A 23,233-nucleotide genomic window follows, 5' to 3' on the forward strand; every position below is an offset into this window, starting at 1 on the left:
CCAGTCCCCTGGCGTCCTTTCCAGATGCTTCCTCCGCTGTGCTCCTTAAATTGTCCTCTTTGGCCCTTCTCCAGCCCACACTGCCATGTCACTCTGCACAGCTTAGTGACGGTGCTCTTGAAGGTCAGCCGTTCTGACCCCTAGCTAAGCCTCCTCATCCTCAGTATCTTTCTCAGACAGCTTTGGTCTCTGGCGTTGGCAGCTCTCCCCTTCCTTGTTCCCACAACACACCTCTTCTGCACCTCCGAGCATTCTCTCTCTATCTCTTGTGTGAGCTCTGCCTGTCTCCAGCTTGACTGTGGCCACCACCTGTGCTAAGACCGGGCACCTCTGTTCACCTTCCATGTGCATGTCTTTGGAGGCCTCCCAGAACTTGAGCCATGATGGTCTGCCCTGCAGACATGCCTCAGCTGGAGGATGGATGGAGGGGCCAGGGATGCTCTTCCTGCTGGTCTTACGTCTACAACTGGTCACAGTAGGTTTCCATTTGTGTGTCCCACTATCACCAAAAATTAATGTGGCAAACCACAAGGTATTTTGCAATCACAGAAAATGAAAGTTGAGTAGGATGTTGAGGGCCATCTTACTCAGGTCTCCAGGAGAGCTGTGGACCCTCTTCTCTATCTGTGCTGCCAGCACTTCCCTGGGTTGGCACCCTCCTCGGGGAGGGCCCAAAAGCCATCTTTGGCTCCTGACATCATGCGGGGTATGAAGAACAGCCTGTGGTCCGTCTGCAGGGTCAGGGCGTCTTTCTCCCTCCTTCCCCAGCATCATTTCTGCTGGGGATTAGTCATGCCAGAGCCCGGCTGAGTCAGAAGGGACTTGTGGGTGGTTTGTGGCCAGGCTGGAGTAGTGAGGCAGGACTTTCTAGGTTTATTGCCTCTGTGCCCCAGGAGACAAGCACGTCAGGGCCCAGCCCTGCACAGGTGTTATGTGAGGGGTAGGGAGTAAAACAAACTTCTGTTCCAAACTCAGTGAACGCAAGAGATGGAGAGGAGCTGAGATTCGGTGGTCCCTGAGACCCTCTTGCAGGCTGGCAGGCATGCATGGTGCCAGTTCCACATGGCAGGGATGTTCGCAGCTGTACAAGTCCTCCACTTTCCACGGTCGTTCATTTTAAGCATTGCCTGGACTTCAAGTAGATATTACTAAATTTAATATTTCTTTTCACCTGTTTTTCTTTTTTTTCTTCTTTTTTTTTGAGACGGAGTCTCGCTCTGTCTCCCAGGCTAGAGTGCGGTGGCGTGATCTTGGCTCACTGCAGCCTCCGCCTCCCAGGTTCAAGTGATTCTCCTGCCTCAACCTCCCTAGAAGCTGGGACTACAGGTGCGTGCCACCACACCCAGCTAATTTGTTGTATTTTTAGTAGAGACGGGGTTTCCTCGTGTTAGCCAGGATGGTCTCAATCTCCTGACCTCGTGATCCGCCGGCCTCAGCCTCCCAAAGTGCTGGGATTACAGGCGTGAGCCACTGCGCCCGGCGATTTTATTTTCAATAAAGGTGATTCCTTAAGTAGATCACAAATGTAATTGTGTACCTGTGAACAAAAACTTTCTCATATAAATAAACTTTTAACTCAAATCCTTTATCAGAGCTTGTGTTATAATTTTATGGTTTAGAAAATGTAGTAATAAAGAGGGAGAGATGCCTTCTGTTGGGGCAGCAGGTCTGCCCTGAAGTTCCCCTAAGGATGTATTATTTATATATATACAAATCTGTATTATTTATATATTTATATATGGGTGTGGGTTTTTTTGTAGAGATGGAGTCTCACTATGTTGCCCAGGCTGGTCTCAAACTCCTGGCCTCAAGGGATCCTCCTGCCTTGGCTTCTCAAAGTGCTGGGATTACAGGCGTGAGCCACTGTGCCTGGCCAAGGATATATTTTAAGTGGGGCTCTGAGGGGTGACTCAAGCCTCACCAGGCAGGAGGGGAGGTTGTGGAGGTATATTATACAGCCCTGGAAGTGTGGCTCGTGGAACAGGAGGAGGCTGGGCTGGAAGGGAGGCCAGGGCCAGCCCCTGACAGGCCTGGAATGCTACACTGCTTGGATCCACCTCTGGCCTCATAGGCTGTGTCTGTGCCTGCAGGACGGAGAGGAGCAGGAGGAGCCGCGTGGCAAGGAGGAGCGCCAAGAGCCCAGCACCACGGCACGGAAGGTGGGGAGGCCTGGGAGGAAGCGCAAGCACCCCCCGGTGAGTGTCACATTCTACACACCCTCCTGTGCACACACACAACACACATGTGCCTGGGCTGTCGATGGCAGTGATGTGTGTCCTGCAGGAACCTGGAGACATTTAAGACCAGGTGATGGGGTGCACCCCTCCAGCTGCAGATACCCCATTTTTCAAATCCCACCCTCACATTTCCATGTTTTCTTATTTATTTATTTATTTACTTTTTTACTGAGACGGAGTCTCACTCTGTTTCCCAGGCTGGAGTGCAGTGGTGCAATCTCAGCTCACTGCAACCTCTACCTCCTAGGTTCGAACAGTTCTCCCACCTTAGCCTCCCAAGTAGCTGTGATTACAGGCATGTGCCACTATGCCCGGCTAATTTTTGTAGTTTTTGTAGAGACAGGGTTTCGCCATGTAGCCCAGGCTGGTGTCAAACTCCTGACCTCAAGTGATCCGCCCACCTCGGCCTCCCAAAGTGCTAGGATTACAGGCGTGAGCCACCGCGCCTGGCCACATTTCCCTGTTTTCTACATAGAGAACTGAAGGCCCTGAGAGGCCAGGGACTTGGCTGGCTGGTCTTGGGCCTAAGACTTGGACCAGGCCCCTGACTCCTGGCCTCCCTCTGGAAGGGAAGCAAGAGGGCCTGCCAGAATCCCAGGCTGGATTAAGATCTCCCTGGACTGTCTATGCAGGCCCCTCCCTACCACACTCTCACCCTGGGTCTCAGCCCCTACCTGGAGGAAGGGAACTGAGGCCTGGGAGTCTGATCAAATTGGAGAGGGGAGATGCAGGCTGAGGGGTCTCTGTGAGGGAGCAGGAGAACCAGGGCCCTGGGGAAGGAAGTCCTGCAGGCCTGTAGGCTGCAGGGCCAGCCCCAGCCCCAGGCTTCTGGGAACCAGGGCTGCTGAGCCCTGGGGGCAGCTCTGGAGAACAAGACCCCTGGGCTTAGAGTCAGACGTGGAGCAGTCATTATTTCCCAGCGCCAGAGACAGCTGGTTCATTTCTTTTAGCCGCTTCCAGCTGAGAGTGGTAAACTTGGAGCAAGAAGGTAAGGGGGAGTCAGAGGCTCTGGATTTGTTACTCAGCCCTTCAAAGAAATGTTCTCAGCAGGTATGGAGCCCAGGACTTGCTCCCTTGGGGTAGAGGGCTGGGTTGAAGGTGACTGAAGTGAAATGGGATGGTGGAGGCAGGGGGTGGGTTCCTGGAGGTGGGAGGTATGGGAACCTGCTGGGTACTGAGACGTACCCCTGCCAATTCTGCCTGAAGATTTGGAGGGGGGGTGGGGCCCGAGTGAAGTCATTTTACTGGTAAGTAATTTTAAACATTTTAATATTAAAGCAAATGTGGATATGTTATGGCCTGGAATGAAAAATTCACATGACATTGAAAGATAAAACGGGGCTTCCGAGGACTTTCTGGCTGGCAGCAGACTCTAGATTCCCAGGGCCCCTGCACCCTCCTCTACCCACAGGGCACCTTGATGGAGAAGCTGTGGGAGGAGAGCCAGGCTGGCATCAGAGCACACTGGTGACTGCACATTTGCAGCATGTCCTGCCTCCTGAGGCTTGGCAACCTGCAATCTGCTAAGCAAACTGCCCCTGTCCCCATCCAGTTTCTGAGGACAAGAGCCACCACCTGTAGCAGATAAAGACCCAGCAACCCTTTGATTCATCTTTGAGTCTCGGAATCAGAGAGTAGCCACATCGCTGAGAGGTGGAGTGAAGCACTCAGGTGAAAAGGTACAAGGAAGTCAGGGGCAGGAGTGTGGGGATATCACCCAGACAATGACAGAGAAGAGGGGCACTGCTGAGTGAGGGGAGAAGGGCCGGTGGTCATACATCCCATGGCCTGAAGCAGGCTCCAGTGCAGAAGGAAAAACACTGTCTTTGGGGTCCAAGAGACCTGAGTTCAAATTCTGGCTCCACCACTGGCCACCTGTGTAACCTTGAACAGCTGCTGCCTGAACCTCAGGTTCGCCTTCTAAAAATAGAGGAGAAAACCTCCTCGCCCCTGTGAGAATGAAATGTTGCAAGCGCCAAGGAGCCTCAGCAAAGGCCAGACCTGCCCTTGCCCAGCCAAACCTTTCCTCTTCAGGAGGCCATGGCAACCGTAGTTTGACAGAAGAGCAGCACCTTGATTTAATGCTTCCCAGCATGTGTCCTTGAGCGAGTCACCTAACCTCTCTGGGCTGCTTCCTCATTGGGAAAATACGGCTGCCAGTAAAGCCTGCCCTGTCCACATCTTGGGGCACTTGGCAAACAGCAAAACAGAGTTCAAATGTGCGGGCTGGGCCAGGCGCAGTGGCTCACGCCTGTAATCTCAGCACTTCAGGAGGCCGAGGCGGGTGGATCACCTGAGGTCAGGAGTTTGAGACCAGCCTGGCCAACATGGCGAAACCTCGTCTCTACAAAAATACAAAAATTAGCTGGGCATGATGGCGGCTACCTGTAATCGCAGTTACTCGGGAGGCTGAGGCAGGAGAATCGCTTGAACCCGGAAGGCGGAGGCTGTAGTGAGCCAAGATTGCACGACTGCACTCCAGCCTGGGCGACAGAACGAGACTCCGTCTCAAAAAAACAACGTACAGAGCTGGCTGTGTAAAAAACCTGTTCCACTGCAGGGCCCAGTGTCCACCAGGCTGTGGTGCAGGCCTGTGGGGTGGGGGCCCAGCATCGGCCTCTCAGCAGCCCTGGGATGCCCCTCGTGGTCTGGATGTGTTCTAGCATAAGTCCTAGGTTACACCTGCAGTCTCCTGGCCTCTCAGGAGAGGCCCAGGGTGAGGAGGAGCATGGGAAAGGCAAAGCTGATTGGGAAGTCAGCTGTTGGGAAAGCGACTCCTTGCACATTGGAGGAACCAAGAGAGACTGACCCCAAGGACAGCAGCCAGCACGGCCTTTCCTGGGAGCCCATGTTGGGGGATTCCTGCTGCAGCCAAGGCTCAGCCCTTGTAGCCACAGGTGCTGGTCCTGGACTCTTCCCCTCCCGTGCAGGAGCACAGCAGAGAGGGCTTCTGAGGACCTGTTGCAGCTGTGGCCCTGGCAATAGATTTGCCAAGGAGCTTTAAAACAGCTGAGTGTGTCATCCAGCTAAACCTAGGGAGGGAGCTTGGCTCAGGTCCTGACAGGTGTGATGGGGGATGGGGACTGGGAAGTAAGAGATGAAACCCTGGCTGGAGGCTGTGGCCTTCCACAGCCAGCGCTGGACAGGGAGGGTCCAGGTACACCCACTTAGTGCCCTCACCAGGTCCCACCCCCAAGCCCGAGAAATCCTGGGCTCTCTCCTCCTTTTGCCGCCAACGACTGTCTTTCTTGGCCTTCAACAGGCATCTGTTCCTGGGTGCCTTCTGCCCCCTGGCATTGCCCTCACCCAAACCAGACTCCACCTGCCCCCTGCATGCCCAGGCCAGTGTGCTCTCTTTACGACAAACACTTTCCACTTCCTGAGCAATGACCATGTGCGGGAAGCCACCAGAGGAAGATGCCTTCTATTTCAGCCAAGTGTGCTGGAGAGAAGAGGCCACACATAATCACAGTAAATGTAGCACCGGCACGTCCCTCTTCAGGAACCCCCGGGGACTCCATTTTTTAGTGGACAAGATCTGAATTCCAGCCCCTCACCATCTGACCACTCCTTCCCCTGCTATGCCTGATGCCACCCCTTTGGCCGCAGAAACCTCACCTTCTCACTGCTCCCCAAACACACCAGCCAGCCACTCCTCCTGCCCACCCCTTACACAATTCCACAGCCTGCCTTCTCTCCGCCTGCCCCAGCACCGCAGCGCAGCAGAACCTAGCCTGGAAATGAAGCCCAGTTCAGCCACTGTGACCCACACTGGCCTCTCCCTTCTCAAACTGTTTCTAAAATTAATAAAAATGAACTGATAAAGACAAGTTCCAAGCCCACCGATCACACACATGGGACTAGTGGTCTGCAGACCTCACTTTGAGAAGCGCTGGTTGTTACCTGTCGGTACAGAACTGAGTATAACTATTCAGAAGCTTTTATGTGAATGTGATAATGTTGCCACATCCACGTGCTGTGATTTTATATTTTACAACCATATCATTTCTTGTTGCCTTGAAAATTTAAAAATCTGAAACCAAAGCTTGAGCTTTCATCCCCGACAGTTTGAAAATGCACCACCATTGCATAGTCACTGAGCTGTGCCACGCTGAGGGCAGAGACCAGCAATAAAGGTTCACAGTTATGCCGCATGTTACTGCCTACAAAGGCCTTTTACAGGGGTTACCCTATTTGATGCCGACAAACCTGTATGAGGTAGTTGGGGACCACTTTCATTATCCTCACATTCAGAAGAAGAGACTGAGGTTCAGAGAAGATGATCAGGACTTGGACTTCACGCCTCTCAACTGCAAAGCCTGTGGTGCTCTTTCCTCCTTATCACTGCAGCCATGCAGTTTGGCTCCTGGGTACCTACCCAGGGGTTGTCTTTAAGTTAACATGTGAATTCAGGGCTGCTGGAAAAAGTGTGTGGAACTGGTCCAAAAAGCATACAAAGAAAATATAACTGAAGAGAGTTATTGACACAAATACCAGGGAGCCTGTGTGTAAGTGCCGAAGGCTGCAGGGGGCTGAGGGCGAAGAGGTGGGCCTGCTTAAAACCAGCAACGGCCTAGTTGGCTGCAGCACTGGCCAGAGAGCCAGGATGCTGCAGTCAGAGCCGGCAACAGGAAACAGGAAGTCAGCTGCAGGGCAGGGCGGGGCTTAGGAAGGGAGCTGGCACCTGGGCCAGGGCCTGCGGGCTGGCCAGTGCCCATGATGGGGAGGTGGGGGCCAGTGCGTGGAGCTGAGCCAGTGTGGGTGTGAGGTGGGGAGGAAAGGGCAGCCTCTAAGGATGTTGCAGGGTGACAAACGTGGGTGTCTGAAGCTGGTTCCTGCCTGGTCACCAGCCCAGACAGTCCTGCAGAGGCCTTTGTCCTTCCTGTGTGGTTCTGGTTGGAGCCCTGAAGGGAGAGTTTCTGCCTTTGCCCAGCAGGCCCTGGGGGGTGAGTGGCCCTGTGGGGCTCCATCCCCTATTTACTAGCGATGCGTATTTATTCATTGACAATTTATACCCACCAACTTCCTCCAGGGTTATTTTTGCTCAGAGGGAGCACTCTGAGGTCACCTCCTGCTAAGAATAACCCAGAATGGGAGGGAGGGAGGAGGAGGAGGGGGCTGGGTGCTGGTGCTGAGCTCAGCTGAGCCCAAGCCGGTGTTAGGGCTGACCCTCCAACACCACAGGAGTGAGCCAGTCCAAGAGAGCAAACTGCCCCACTTCAGAGCAGATGACTTGGGGTATAAATGGGGAAGTTAGGGAACCATTCTTCTGTAGCAAAAGTCAGCTAGGTACAGCTTAGGGCAGCTGTTGGAAGTTTGCAGTACTGGCTAGCTTTCCAGCCTAACAGGACCTTTGATTCTTCTCCAAGTTAAGACAGAGTTCAGCTCCCCTGTCTGTTTTCAGATCAGAGCCCCTCCTGGGCTAACCCTTCGGACCTCGGCTCGGTGACATGGTGCCCCTCACTTTTATGCACACTTCCTGACATAGTGTCTCCCACTCCTGGGCTGCAGCCCCTGGCCCACTCCCGGAGGTGGCTCTTCTTCCTGTGAGTCTGCATCAGTACACGCTGCTGCCCACTCTGTCGCCTCATGTTTTGGAAGGCGTGAGGAAGACAGGCCGACACACTGCTTGTGAGGTAGAGCCTATGGTTATGAACTTTGCAGCTCCACCCACCCACTCCCCGACCTGAGCGGTGAAATCGACACCCGCTACTGGAGTCCCGCATGGAAGGGCCTAGCCCGTGGTGGGGACTTAAGTGCAGTGGGACTCCTAAGGATGCTGGGAAGCCAGGGAAGACGGAGGAGGTGGGGCTTGACCTGGGCCTTAGAAGGGAGGTGACATATGGAGAAGTCAAGGGGAAAGTGAGAGGCACCCCTGACCCCAGGACCTTGCTGAGGTGGGTGTGGAGGAAGGAAGGCATGCAGGGCAGGGAGAGTGTGGGGAGGCCCAGAGGTAGGGGCTGTGAGCACACAGACACAGGCCTGGCTGAGGGGATTAGGGATGCATTGAAAAATGTATACAGGGCTGGGTGCAATGGCTTATGCCTGTAATCCCACCACTTTGGGAGGCCGAGGCGGGTGGATCACTTGAGGCCAGGAATTCAAGACCAGCCTGGCCAACATGGCAAAACCCCATCTCTACGAAAAATACAAAAAAGCCAAACGTGGTGGCACATACCTGTGGTCCCAGCTACCTGGGAGGCTGAGGCACGAGAATCGTTTGAACCTGGGCAGGTGGAGTTTGCAGTGAGCCGAGATTGCACCACTGCACTCCAGCCTGGGCTACAGGGGACACTCTGTCTCAAAACAAACAAATTATATATATATAAAATAGTAGCTGCGTATGGTGGTACGCCTGTGGTCGCAGCTACTTGGGAGGCTGAGGCAGAAGGATCTCTTGAGCCCGGGAGGTTGAGGCTACAGTGAGCCTTAATTGTGCCACTGCACTCCACCTGGGTGACAGAGCAAAACCCTGTCTCAAAACAAGAAGAAAAATGTTCTCAATCTTGATTGGAAAGGTAGTTTGCAGGCAGCCTGAGGTGCTTTTACTCTTTATCCTCTCTGAAAAATGTGTTATCTGGAAGGTTGTGAGGAGGCGGATATGACGTGATAGGAGTCGTGTTTGAGAAACTGGCTCTGGCACCCGTGAGCATGGCGTTCATCCCCGAACATGAACACATGCTGGAAGAGGGGAGGGGGCGGGGGCGCCAGCAAAGTCCCAGGGCCTGTGGGGGGTAGCGGTGGCGGGGCAGAATTGGCCAAGCCTGTGCTGCTGGCCCTGGGAACGCTGGAGAGGAAGGGGTGAAAGGAGGCCCTAGCAATGGCACAACAGGGACAGCGTCAGCGTTGTTGTTAGAGACGAGGCTTCTGGAAGGGAGCAGATGGGGAAGGGGCCCCTGTTGAGGCCACCTTACATAGCTGATCTTATCTGGGGAGCATTTAAGTAGAATCTCAGAATCTCCTTTTTTTTTTTTTTTTTTTTCCCCAAAAATAATCCCTGTGTTTATTTTCATCTCTCCACATCCCAGGGCCACCTTCAGCGAGTCATTCATTCCCACAGGTCCTGTTCTTGGTGGCCTTCCTGGGGCCCCATGAGCTTTTCTAGGGCCTGTGCTGCACCTGCATCGTTCCTCCCATTGCAGGTACGCGCTGGCACACGCATCTGAGGAGAGCTGTTGACATGGGTTTTCTTTCATCATCCCCACCTAGAGAATTTTGTACATTTTGGTTCTCCTACCTCAAGAAAGCCATGAGTGAGTTGGAAAATCTCCAGAGAAGGGCACTAAATTGATCAAGGGGAAGGCCAGGCTGCCAAGAGAGGACAGACTAAAGAGATTAGGACTCCCCGGTCTGCAGAGACAAAGGAGAGGACGTGATTAAGGCTATGAAATCATGTCGGGTGTGGTGGGCTGAGCACAGCACAGCTGGGGAGCGGAGGGAGGACACCCATTTGAAATTTCAGAAAGGTAAACGAAGCACAGAAAAGACAGCACCATTTTCCATGGTGGGTTCCCTTCTTACAAACCTGTCACTCTAGGGATGGCAGAGATTGAAAACAGAAGCAACTTCAAAAGAGATTTACTTAACGTATGGGATCTCTCATACGTAAGGGCTTTTTTTTTTTTTTTTTTTTTTCTCTTTTTTTGAGAGGAGTCTTACTCTGTTGCCCAGGCTGGAGTGCAGTGGCGTGATCTCAGCTCACTGCAACCTCTGCCTCCTGGGTTCAAGCAATTCTCCTGTCTCAGTTTCCTGAGTAGCTGGGATTACAGGGGTGCACCACCATGCCTGGCTAATTTTTTTTTTTTTTTTTTTTTTTTAGGGTCGAAGGGATTTATTGAAAATGAAAGTACACTCCACAATGTGGGAGCGGGCCTGAGCATAGGGGGCTCAAAGGCCTTTTTTTCTGTATTTTTAATAGAGATGGGGTTTCACCATGTTGGCCAGGCTGGTCTCGACCTCCCAACCTTAGACGATCTGCCTGCTTCGGCCTCCCAAAGTGCTGGGATTACAGGCATGAGCCACCAAACCCAGCCAGCATAATGGCTTTTTAAAGGAAGCCTCCAGCTCACTCTGAAATCCTTTGAGGTTGACTTCAAAGAGCACAGCCAGGCCCTCTTCCAGGTGGACCAGTTACCCGCTGGAAACAGAACCCTGAGTGGGCCGGCCACTTACTGCGCATGGTCGTTCTGGCATCCGTTTGCCGTGGCTTGTGACGACCTAGCTAGGCCACAGACTGAGTGACCTCTAAGGCTTTGCTGAGCCCAGAGGTCTCTCCTCAGACACACGGGTGGAGAGATCTCTGGGGAGGAGGGAGACAGGCAGCTCCCAGCAGATGTGGTGAGGAGAATGGTAGGACCTGGTGGGGGTGCCCGGGCTGGGACCAGAGTTTCCGGAGTCATCCCTCTGTGGCCTCTGGTCCCACCATCCCTGACCCCACTGGCGGCGCTTTTAGCTACCCTACAGGGAAAAGGGAAATTGGAGGAGTCAGGGTCCTAGCTCCATAGCATTGGAGCCTGCTCTGTCCATCCCAGGAAGGCTGAGCAAGGGGGCATCTGGGGACCCCTGGCCCCTCCTGGAGTGGGCATGGGGTGGGCCTCTCTGGCTCTCCCTGCCACAGGCCACTTCCAGCTGCTATCAGATCTCTGGTGAGGGCTGCCAGGGGGAAGGGGGCTGCAGGAAGGGCGGGGGCGGGCAGTCGTGGCCCGGTGCCAATGCTTCGGGGGCAGAGCTGCCCTGCTTACGTGGACATGCAGCTGTTTCCTGAAACTAGAGTCAACCTGGAAAAATCCAGGCTAGTTGAGGGGTGATGGGCCTGCAGAGCTGAGGAACTGGAAGGAGCGAGGAGTTGCGGTACAAGTGGAGGGGCTCATTGGCGTGTCTGTGTTGGCATCGCACGGCTTCCTCGCACCCCTCTGTCCTGTGGCTGGCAGTGGGTGTCTGCAGGCGTGGGGGCGCCTCCTTCTCAAGTCTGTGCATGTGACGGTGAAGAGACCGTGGCTGGCCTGATGCCAGGGTTCCCGGGTGGCATGGAATGGATCTCACGGAGGCCTTAAAAGCACCATGGCAGGTCCGGCCCTCTGGGTGACCAAGGTGAGGTCACCCCCCTATCTGCTGGGCTCTGGGAGAGTAAGCAAGAGGAGCTCCTGGTGGGAAAGGAAGAGGCAAGAGAGGAGGGAGAATGGCATCTACCCATCCCCCACCCCCATGGAACCCCCCCTTCCTGGGTGAGCGCTGCATGTGGGCTGCAGCCTGGGGACAGGGCTCCTTGCCCCAGGTGCCAGGGCCTCATCTCCCCTGTACCATGACCCTCACCTCTCCTCCTCCTGGGTTTTAGATAACAATAGTAAAGCAATACTTAAAAATCACTTCTGGCTGGGCGTGGTGGCTCACACCTGTAATCTCAGTACTTTGAGAGGCCGAGGCAGGTGGATTACCAGAGGTTGGGAGTTCGAGACCAGCATGGCCAGCATGGCAAAACCCCATCTCTACTAAAAATATAAAAATTAGCCAGATGTGGTGGCACACGCCTGTCATCCCAGCTACTAGTGGGGGCTGAGGCAGGAGAATCGCTTGAACCCAGGAGGCGGAGGTTGTAATGAGCCGAGATCACACCATTGCACTCCAGCCTGGGCAACAGAGTGAGACTGCATCTCAAAAAAAAAAAAAGAAAAAAAAATCACTTCCATAAAATTAACTGGATATGGTGGCACACACCAGTGGTCCCAGCTCCTTGGGAGGCTGAGATAGGAAAATCGTTGAATTTGAGGCTGCAGGGGGCTATGGTCACACCCCTGCACTCCAGCCTGGGCAGCAGAGTGAGACCTTATCTCGAAAAAAATTTTTTTTTAATTACTTCCGTAAACATAAAAAATTAGGCATGGTGGCACGCATCTGTAGTCCCTGGTACTAGTGAAACTGAGGCGGGAAGGTTGCTTAAGCCCAGGAATTCAAGGCCACGGTAAGCCGTGATTGTGCCACCGCACTCCAACCTGAGTGACAAAGCGAGACCCTGTCTCTTAAAAAAAAGAAAAAAATCACCTCCCCCTATTAGGAGTTTCAGACTTTGCCCCACCCTGGGAGGCAAGGCTTTGCCTGGAGTGAAGGAGGGGCAGGAGGTCTGGGTCTCGCCCAGACTTTGGGCAAAGGGGGAAGAGGAGGTGGCGGCAGAGCTGGGGAATTGGTTCCGGCTGGGCAGGCCACAGCAGAGGGCTCCTCCTTGCCTTGCCTCTGGCTTTTGCTTGAGTTGGGCGCTGGTCAGGGGAAGGCCACCAGCCTCTGCCCAGCCTTTCTTGGGCACTGCACTGCCACCTGTGCCTTCTCCGAACCCTGGGGGCGTTTGTGAGCTTGCGCTGTTTTGAGACTCAACCCAGAGTGGGAGTCGGTCTTCAGATGTCTCCCCTATACCTGGGCCGTCCTGGAAGCTTTACTGCTCAGAGGCGTGTGACCCAAGGCAGGCCTCAGAAAAGCGAGCATCGCTCCAGCTCCCCCAGGATCCCTTTGAAAATTACATTTATTAATTTTATAAGCATATGTATGCCCAGTCCTGTGTGGGATGCTAGAGAGCCGTAGGTGGAGAGGCCCACAAAGTTAAATAAGATCAGCCGGGCCGGGGCTCCCGCCTGTAATCCCAGCACTTTGGGAGGCAGAGGCAGGCGGATCACCTGAGGTCAGGAGTTTGACACCAGCCTGGCCAACATGGAGAAACTCCATCTCTACTAAAAATACAAAAATTAGCCAGGCATGGTGGCAGGCACCTGTAATCCCAGCTACTCGGGAGGCTGAGGCAGGAGAGTCGCTTGAACTCGGGAGGCGGAGCTTGCAGTGAGCTGGAGCGGCAGAGCGAGACTCCGTCCCCCCCCAAAAAAATGTGAAATAATGCAAGGCTCACAGTTAAGGAGGGAGGCCACAGTACACAGATAATTAGATTCGGAGGTATGAGGTGTAAGGAGATTGGGTGAGAAAGCACTTTGTAAACAAACATGGCATGCATTGGAGGGGACAGCAGTGAGGGGTGTGGTGGGTTCACCCCCACCCTTCAGGGCGAGGCTGGGTCAGCAGCTGTCCACACCTGCCAACTACAAGGGGCCGAGGGGTCCAGATCCTTCCACACACAGACTTTTTTTTTTTTTTTTTTTTTTTTTTTTTTGAGACGGAGTCTCGCTCTGTCACCCAGGCTGGAGTGCAGTGGCCGGATTTCAGCTCACTGCAAGCTCCGCCTCCCGGGTTCACGCCATTCTCCTGCCTCAGCCTCCGGAGTAGCTGGGACTACAGGCGCCCGCCACCTCGCCCGGCTAGTTTTTTGTATTTTTTAGTAGAGACGGGGTTTCACCGGGTTAGCCAGGATGGTCTCGATCTCCTGACCTTGTGATCCGCCCGTCTCGGCCTCCCAAAGTGCTGGGATTACAGGCTTGAGCCACCGCGCCCGGCCACACACAGACTTTAAAATGCTCCTTAGAAGACAGAAAGTAGAAGAGTGGTGACTGGGGGAGAGGCGACTGGGAAGTTAGTACTGAATGGAGGCAGAGTTTTTGTTTGGGATTGTGAAAAAGTTCTGGAGATGGATGGGGGTAAAGGCTGTATGAGAGTGTACTTAAAGTACGCTTGAAAAGGGTTAAAATAGGCCGGGCGCGGTGGCTCAAGCCTGTAATCCCAGCACTTTGGGAGGCTGAGATGGGCGGATCACGAGGTCAGGAGATCGAGACTATCCTGGCTAACACGTTGAAACCCGTCTCTACTAAAAAAAGTACAAAAAACTAGCCGGGCAACAAAGGGCGCCTGTAGTCCCAGCTACTCAGGAGGCTGAGGCAAGAGAATGGCGTAAACCCGGGAGGCGGAGCTTGCAGTGAGCTGAGATCCGGCCACTGCACTCCAGCCTGGGCGACAGAGCCAGACTCCGTTTTAAAAAAAAAAAAAAGAAAGAAAAGGGTTAAAATGGTAAATGTCATATATGTTTTATCCCAGTTTTTTAAAAGTTTACAAAAGTGTTTCTAGGCCGGGCACAGTGGCTTACACCTGTAATCCTAGCACTTTGGGAGGGCGAGGTGGGCGGATCACGAGGTCAGAAATTCAAGACCAGTCTGGCCAAGATGGTGAAACCATGTCTCTACTAAAAATACGAAAGTTAGCCAGGCCTGGTGGCAGTGAGCTGAGATAATGCCACTGCACTCCAGCCTGGGTGAAAGAGCGAGACTCTGTCTCAAAAAAAAAAAAAAAAGTGTTTCTTTTTTTTTTTTGATACGGAGTCTCACTCTGTTGCCCAGGCTGGAGTGCAGTGGCGAGATCTTGGCTCACTGCAGGCTCTGCCTCCCGGGTTCACACCATTCTCCTGCCTCAGCCTTCCCAGCAGCTGGGACTACAGGCGCCCGCCACCACGCCCAGCTAATTTTTTGTATTTTTAGTAGAGACAGGGTTTCACCATGTTATCCAGGATGGTCTCGATCTGCTGACCTCGTGATCCAACCACCTCAGCCTCCCAAAGTGCTGGGATTACAGGCGTGAGCCACCACGCCTGGCCAAAAAAAGTGTTTCTTAAGCCAGGCATGGTGGCTCATGCCTGTAATCTCAGCATTTTGGGAGGCCGAGACGGGTGAATTACCTGAGGTCAGGAGTTTGAATCCAGCCTAGCCAACACGGTGAAACCCCATCTTTACCAAAAATACTAAAAGTTAGCCAAGTGTGGTAGCGGATACCTGTAATCCCAACTACTTGGGAGGCTGAGGCAGTAGAATTGCTTGAATCCAGGAGGTGGAGGTTGTAGTGAGCCGAGACTGCGCCACTGCACTCCAGCCTGGGCAACAAGAGTGAAACTCCATCTCAAAAAAAAAAAAAAAAAAGCGTTCCTTAGATAAAGGCAGTTTCTGTCCTTGCCCCTACCCTCAGTCCTGGGTTTTTCAAAGACACTATTGCCATTTTGTCTGGACTAAATCTCTGTTGTAGGGGGTGTCCTCTGTCTGGTGGGGTGTTTAGCAGCTTCCCTAGCCTCTACTCACTAGATGCCAGCACCTCTCCCCAACCATGTGGTGGCCAAAAATGTCTTCACACACATGCCAAAATGTCCTGGTGGGGAGGTAGCAAAATTGCCCCAGTTGAGAACTACGGCCTTAACCTGCCTCGAAAAGCGGCTCACAGGAGAGGACTGAGGAAAAACCGGAGGCAAGGTGGGGGTTCTGCCCAGAAGGAAAGCAAAGGGTGGCAAACTCTGAGGGACCCCAGGAAGTGGCAGGCAGGATTTGAAGACCCAAAGTGAGGCATACCGGCTGGGAGTAGGTGGACAGTGGGTGATAGGACCGAGCTGTACTGAAATCTAGAATGATACTAGATTCACAACCCTCCTGTGTCCCCCATCTGGCCCCCCACGGGAGGAGAAGTGATGGGTACTTACTGCGGCTTTTCCCATTCGGAAATTGTCACCTGCAGCTGCACCTGCTGGTGGTGCCTTCTAGGATGGTCGGCACCCGCAACCCAGCCCTCTCCCAGATAATGGGCAACATGAGTATCTCAGGGGTGTGCTATGTCTCCTTTCAAGATGACTGTCAAAATAAAAGCAAACAAAAGCAGATTGTTTAACAGACATGGCAGCAAAGCTGAAACTCCCTGTAGCTTGCGTGCAGGAGGTTCTCAGTTTTAGCCTCGTCTTTGCCATTCACGAATCAATTGTGAATATTGGCTGAGCACCTGTGAGGTGCCCCACTCCGTGCTAAGTCCAGCCGGATCAAGCAAAGTCTCTGCCCTCCAGAGGTCAACAAGGTGTGGAGACAGGGGAAAGGAGGGGAGGAGAGTGACTGGGAGGAGGGCATGGAGTTGGGGGCAGAAGAGGCCAGGCCTGGCTGGGGTACCCCTCCCTTCTGGGCTTCCAGGCTGAGGTTTCTGCCCTTCTCACCAGGGATGGCTCCTTCAGTGAGCGCCCAGCTCTTCCCCAGAGACTTGGACAGTTGCTTCAGGCCATTTGACTGGGACCTTGTTCCTTCCTCTGGATGGTTTTGTCCTGCTGGTTACCCTGAGCCCCAGAGAGCCCCAGTGAGGGGCCACACTTAGCTTGAGGGAGTTCTTGATGGGTAGGATGAGTTAAGGGTTGAGCGTGGCAGAAGTCATGGGCCCCCGCTAACCCCAGAACTTTGGCTGAATCGGCTCATCCAGAACCTGAGCGAGCAGATGAGCAGGAGGGGATGGTTGGGCAGAGGACGGTGTGGACCAGATGCGGGAGTGGGGATTTCAGCTGGTGAGCTAACCTGGGGCTGGAAATGAGCACCATGCCCTGCTCCCCCATCATCTGCCCAGCGTGCCCGACTCCCACCTGGTTTTGAGGGCATCTCTAGGAGAATGGCGCCTCTGGTGCTGTTGCAGACTGGGGAGAGGTGCTGGCATCTAGTGAGTAGAGGCCAGGGCAGGGCTTACTAGTGTGCATGAATGACTGGGTTGGGCCTCAGAGTCGGCCCTCATGGGTCTCTATGCTACGGAGTCAGCAGTCAACAGGAAGTGAGTCCCAGCATGAGAGGAGGCCGTGTGGTCCCAGGCAGGAAGTGAGTGACAGTGGAGTTGCCTCCAGCAGCTTTGCGGGGCTCAGAACCTGCCCCAATCTGAGGTGTCTGCAGGGCAGCAAATGATGAGAAGAAAGGAAGATGCAGCCATGCAAAAGTCTGTCTCTGACCTAAGCTTCTTAGCTCAAGTTGGCCAGACAGGACCCCATGCACACCTCCGTGGTAGTGCCATGTTGGGGGCTTTGGGGTACCTGGCACAGCTGGACCCTGGAAGGTGGCTGTCAGTGCAGGGGTACACTCCACTCTTCAGGCTGCTGGGGCTCATGACTGAGCCTTGAAGGGTGACAGACAGGGTTTACACCAGGGAGGACCATTCTAGGCTGGAAATGCCCTCTTTGCTTAAGCAGGGTGGGAGGAGAGGTGTTCTGAGTTCTGAGGAGGGTCCTGACACACAGGATGGAGGCAGGGGCGATAGGCAGGGGTCCACTTTCCTTCCTGGATTTGACCTTCCCAACTCTGCTGGCATCAGCCCAAGCCCCCAGGCACAGCAGAGGACTTCTCGCTTTCACCAGTCACCTCCTCTTCCTCTCTTTGCAGCCCTCTGCCTCCAACTGCTGAGGAGTACACACATGCAGCTTTCTGTGGGCGCTTCCCTCCTGGAAGCAGGCCTGCCCAGCCGCCCCGCACAGCAGGAAAGAAGCTTGGCAGGCCCTGCAGTTCCTTCTGCTCCCTCTCCAGCTGCTCCCTGTGCCCGGGTCCCCGTCCAGGGAGGAAAGCATACCTGAGAAGACTCTGGTTTTGTTTTTGTTTTTGTTTTCCCAAGGCCGTTGTCCCTAATTGCCACCTCTGGGGTTCCTCACCAAATAACAGTGGGTTCAGAGTTCAAGTCTTAGACCGTTAGAACAAAAGCAGCCTTGGAAATAGGGCTTTGCAGGGGAGGGGCTGGAGACCCAGTGCTCTCTCAGGCTGTGCACTTGAGTGGTGGGAAACTCTAGAGGGAATTTGGCAGTATCTCTGCACACTTAGCTGGACAGGCCCTTTCACCCGGCCAGACCACTTCTGGAACTCCGTCCCATGGAAACACGCAGCTGTACAGAGCTGTCAGTGCAAGGATATTCACTGCAGCGAAAAGCAAATCAGCCCAAATGCCCACCATCAGGGAACGGCATGCATACATTTTGGAGCATCCAGATCCATCTGCACTGGGATGGAGGGATGCCCACTCTGCTTGTTAAGTGAAAAAGCAAGTTGCAGAACATTACGACTAGTATGATACCCTTTTGGAAAAAAACATTTCTGGATCTGAGTGTGTATATGAATACATATGTATAAACATGTAACTTACACATGATTGTCAATGCATAGGAAAAAGTCTGGAAAGGATGCTCACTGAACTGTTAATAATGGGTACCTCCAGGGAGAGATTTTGGGGGTAGGGAGCTGAAATAGGAGCTTTAACCTTTTAGCATTATTCATTTTTTTGTATAGTTTGATTTTCTTTTTTTTTGAGATGGAGTCTCGCTCTGTGGCCCAGTGCAGTGGCGCAATCTCAGCTCACTGCAACCTCTACTTCCTGGGTTGAAGTGATTCTCCTGCCTCAGCCTCCCAAATAGCTGGGATTACAGGCATGCGCCACCACGCCCAGCTAATGTTTAGTAGAGACAGGGTTTTGCCATGTTAGCCAGGCTGGTCTCAAACTCCTGACGTCAGGTGATCCTCCTGCCTCAGCCTCCCGAAGTGCTAGGATTATAGGCATGAGCCACTATGCCCGGCTATAGTTTGATTTTTTTATGATATATGTGTCTGACTTTTATAAGTAGAAAAAAAGACAAAAAAGACAAAACTTCCATTGGTCTAGACCAGTCATCTCTGGTCTAGACATCTGACAGGTGGGGAAACCGAGGTGCTGAGTGCCTTATCTGAGGTTTGCTGAGCTGATGCTGTCCCTGCCTTTCTACTGGGTAGGTGTTCTGCATAAGGAGCCGAGCCAGCGCGGCAGAGTTGCTGAGTGCAGCCTGGTGCCCGTGGGTGTGGCAGAGTGTCGAGCCGTGGGGACCCCTGCCTGTTCCTGTCCCATGCTGGACACCTCCATTCTTCTTGAGGTGTCCTGGCCCACTTGCCTCTGGATGGCTGAGGACTGAATATATACACACAGCAGAGCACACAGCAGGCACCCGGCTCTCCTGCTCTTGCTTTGTCCTTGCAAAGCCTGTGACCTGCAGCAAATCACAAAATTTCAGAGAACCTCAGGTTCCTCACCTGCTTCCCAGGGAGGCTGAGAAACTCTGAGGAGGTAATAAGTGAGGAGCTTTGTCCACTGTGCAGTGATACGCACAGACAGCCACGATTATTCTTTATTTGATTTTTATTACCTGGAACCTTAGTGAGTTCAGTTCTTAGACTCTAGGGGATAAAGAAATGATTTCCCTTGAAGGGAATGAGAGACCCCAGTGCTCAGGAAGGGTTGTTGCAGAGCCTGAAAACTGTTTGCCAGAGCCTTTGCTCTTCTGGGTCTGAGTGCCTGAAAGAATCTGGGGCGGCCCAGGCCAAGGGAGAAGGCTGTGCTAGGCTATGAGCCCACAGAACGCTTTTCTAGGGGGCCTCCTTCGACTCTCATGCCTCAAGAGATCAAGAGGAAAGCTGGGAGAGCACTGACCACAGAAGGCAGACCAGACTGAGTCCCAGACTTGATCTGGTGGCACTGCAACCTTCTGGAGGAGGGGCTTCTTATTGGATTATAGGTGGCACAAGGAGCCTTTTTTTTTTTTTTTTTTTGAGACGGAGTTTTGTTCTTGTTGCCCGGGCTGGAGAGCAATGGCACGATCTCTGCTCACCGCAACCTCTGCCTCCCAGGTTCAAGCGGTTCTCTTGCTTCCTGAATACCTGGGATTACAGGCGCCCACCACCATCCCCGACTAACTTTGTATTTTTAGTAGAGATGGGGTTTCTCCACGTTGATCAGGCTGGTCTTAAACTCCTGACCTCAGGTGATCCACCCACCTCGGCCTCCCAAAGTGCTAGGATTACAGGTGTGAGCCACCATGCCTGGCCAGAGCATTTCTTTTTGAACAGGGGCTGCAGAGATGGTTTGGACATCCTATGTAACCTCAGTGAGTGGTGGTGGGGTGGGGGTACAGATCCCTTGAGAAGTACAACCAGGCTGCCAAACCTGCTTGGATTCTTTTCCTGTTTCTTAAGCTGGAGTCCACAGACCCGTGATTTCAAGGGGTCAAGCCCATGAATCCTTTGGTATTGAAAGCAAAATTGTGAATGTATCTGCTTGCTTGAAGATTTATATGAACACAATTTCTGGACAGAAAGTGCATAACCTTCTCTAGAATTTCAGAGCGGTCAATAATCCGAAACAGGCTAAGCCTACTGATCTAACCCTCCTTTTGGATATCTTTCTTGTATTTGCAGGTGGAAAGCAGTGACACGCCAAAGGACCCTGCGGTGACCTCCAAGTCCCCATCCATGGCCCAGGACTCAGGCTCCTCAGAGCTGTTACCCAACGGGGACTTGGAGAAGCGGAGTGAGCCCCAGCCAGAGGAGGGGAGCCCTGCTGGGGGGCAGAAGGGCGGGGCCCCAGCAGAGGGAGAGGGTGCAGCTGAGACCCCGCCTGAAGCCTCAAGAGCAGTGGAAAATGGCTGCTGCACCCCCAAGGAGGGCCGAGGAGCACCTGCAGAAGCGGGTGAGTCCTCAGCACCAGGGGCAGCCTCTTCTGGGCCCACCAACATACCCTGAGAGTCAGGGACTTGGGTCTCCAGCAGGTCCCAGGAAGGATGGGCTGGGTCGTGGCTAAAGGTCTGCTTGCCAAGGCTATGGCCTGGAGGCTACTGGCTGGATGCAGTCTGCACATATGTTTTATTTGGCCCATAGAGTGTTTTAAACATTTAAAAAATTAGTTGCCAGTATTTAAAAATCAAAAAATTTCACATAAAAATCTGGAGTTTTGGCTTCTCATGAAAAAAAAAAAAAAAGCTAGATCTGGCAACAGTGGGCTTTCGTAACGCCAGCGATTGCTAGACTGGGATAATGGCTGTCCCTCCATCGCCTTCTGTGGCTGGTTGTGGGCCTTAGTTTTCTGCAGCTCTGCCTGGCCTGCTCACTCTCCCACGTGCCCTGCAGCTCCTGGGGATTGCTGTATTTGTAGTCCATGGCCTGGGTACTCAAGGGCAGCAGACACCCTGTTTGCCTCCCTGAGTGCAGAGGTCCTAAGCCCACCCTAGTTGGGCTGACTCGACTGGAAATTTGGTTGTGACAGTGGCATGGGGAGGGGGCTGGGTGAGGGTATTCTGTGTAGTGCCCAGTCCAGGCCTCTTCATCTGGGGACTTTTTGGCCTAACCCTGGAAGCCTGGAAAGTTGCCCACTTTTCTCTTTCAGGTTAAGCCAGCAATTTCAGGGCCAACCGAGCTGTAAACATGTTAGTAATGAGGACAACTAGCATTTGTACAGGGCTTCACAGTTTACAAAGCGCTTTCTCATACATTATCACATTTGATCCTCCCAGGGCCCTGCCAGGTTGTTTTGCATATGTGCATTTTAATTTCAAAAAGTCTTCCTTCCAAGCGTGTATGATGGAATGAGTAAATTGATTAATTGGCGTAACTTATTTTGCATGGATCCAACCTAATGTTCATGCAGAATAGAGAACCAAAATACAAATTTTAAAACTTATTAAGAAGCTTTTATTCATTTATTATTCAAAAAAGATGTGTGATGCTCCCACTAGGTGCAGAACACTACAGAGGGAATCTGTATTAGTTGTTTTATTTACTCCTCTAACAATCTTATTCAAGAGATATGATTATCCTCATTTTCAGGAGAAAAATATTGAGGCTTAAAGCGATGATGTGACTTGCTCATGGAGCCCCAACCTTAAGTGGCAGATCCAGGGCTCATTCAGTCCTGGTCTTGTGCCTTTCTACTATTTTCCACTGTCCTGGAATGGGGCTTGGTGCAGAGACGGGTCCTGGACTGTCTGATGCTTCCTGGGAGTGGGAAGGGCCTGAGAGGAATGAGACAGCTGAGGAAAGGGAGAAGACACCATTCTTCCCATTAACAATGCCAGGTGTGTGAGAGAACCCATCAGCCCTGCCCTCCCAAATGTGGTGTTCCTCATGGGCTGACTGCAGTTGACTTCGCTTCCCAGGACCCCACGATGACTCCTGCCAAGCTGCTACCCAGGGTCATGGCATTCCTTCCTGCCCTGCAGCATGGAGCCATAGCCCCAAAGCTGTTCTCTGGTCTTGAGGGTTTGTTTTCACTTTGGGATTTCCCTGCTTCCATTTCTAGTTGTTCTCAAGGGCTCCTGCATCGCTCAGTCAACAGGTGTTTCTTAAAACACCCATTCAGGGTGTGCTAGGATCCATACCAGGGACTAGGGAAACTGTTATGAACAAAAACCTGGTTCTTGCCCTCAAGGACCTCACAGTCAGCTGGAGAGACAGACATTAATGAGAAATCCACGCTTAAAAAGATGGGATTACACATGGAGATAAGCGCTCTAAGGGAAGTGAAACATGTCCAGGGGAACTACAATGAAGAACCTGAGTTGGCCTGGGCTGTCCAGCCTGAGCTGAAGGGCGAGGGAGTCCATTGGGTGAGGGGTAGAGGAAGAGAGTGAGAACAGGGAAGAAGGCTCCCAGGTGGGAGGGAGCAGGGCACCCAGCAGACTGACAGATGTCACAAGGCTAGAGTGTAGAGAGCAAAGGAGAAGGGTGTGGAAAGTGCTGGGGCAGACAGGCCAGGCCTTCAAGGTGGCTGCTGGGGCTGGGGGCGGGGGTGGGGTGCGGAGGTGGGGGTGGGGGTGGGGCGGACAGTGTGTATGTGTGATGTAATCAGCTTTGCAATTTGAAAAGCTCACTATGTCAAATGGATCCTGGGATGGAATGGAGGAGCTGGGAAGCAGGATGGCAGCGGAGATGAAGGGAGGGGACAAATGCCAGGGACATGAGAGGTGAGGGAGAGATGCTGTCAAGGATGATTCCTGGGTCTGGGACTTTCAGACAGGTGGATTTTCCTTAGAATCTTAGTGCTGAGTATGGTAGGCAAAAACTCTTTAAGTCTCCTTGACCTCCAAAATTTGGCCTTGAGGCTGGGCGCAGTGGCTCATGCTGGTAATCCTAGCACTTTGGGAGACCCAGGTGGGCAGATGACTTGAGGTCAGGAGTTTGAGACCAGCCAGGCCAACACAGTGAAACCTTGTCTCTACTAAAAATACAAAAAAAAAATTAGCCGAGCTTGGTGGCGCATGCCTGTAGTCCCAGCTACTCAGAAGTCCGAGACAGGAGAATCACTTAAACCCAGGAGGCGGACGTTGCAGTAAGCCAAGACTGCACCACTGCACTCCAGCCTGGGCAATAGAGTGAGACTCCATTTCAAAAAAAAAACAAAAATACCAAACTGTGGCCTTGGTGCACTCCGGTGTGGCCCCAGCTATCCAGGAAGCATAGATTCTGGCAGGGATGAGAGCTAGTAGGATCCCTGAAGACCACTGTGCACTGCCTGGAAGCTGA

At 53.0% G+C, this 23,233-nt stretch overlaps 1 protein-coding gene across 8 annotated transcripts in view; it reads left to right on the top strand.

The window, feature by feature from the left end:
* The window catches only part of DNMT3A (DNA methyltransferase 3 alpha), a 109,791-nt gene that overhangs the window by 39,917 nt on the left and 46,641 nt on the right, over positions 1 to 23,233 (top strand). For 6 of the 8 annotated variants that reach the window (XR_006691758.3, XM_074012186.1, XM_005576392.5 and 3 more), the window contains exons 3-4: positions 2,091 to 2,195; positions 20,135 to 20,405. Coding sequence is in view for 6 of the 8 variants with exons in the window: in XM_005576392.5 (XP_005576449.1) it covers positions 2,091 to 2,195; positions 20,135 to 20,405 (376 nt within the window). In the remaining 2 variants the exon portion in view is untranslated. Of the gene's footprint in view, positions 1 to 1,204; positions 1,327 to 2,090; positions 2,196 to 20,134; positions 20,406 to 23,233 lie in introns of all 8 variants that reach the window. The other 2 variants (XM_074012184.1, XM_065527301.2) reach the window with 1 other exon arrangement.

This window comes from Macaca fascicularis, chromosome 13 (genome assembly GCF_037993035.2).
Source record: "Macaca fascicularis isolate 582-1 chromosome 13, T2T-MFA8v1.1".
NCBI lineage: Eukaryota > Metazoa > Chordata > Mammalia > Primates > Cercopithecidae > Macaca > Macaca fascicularis.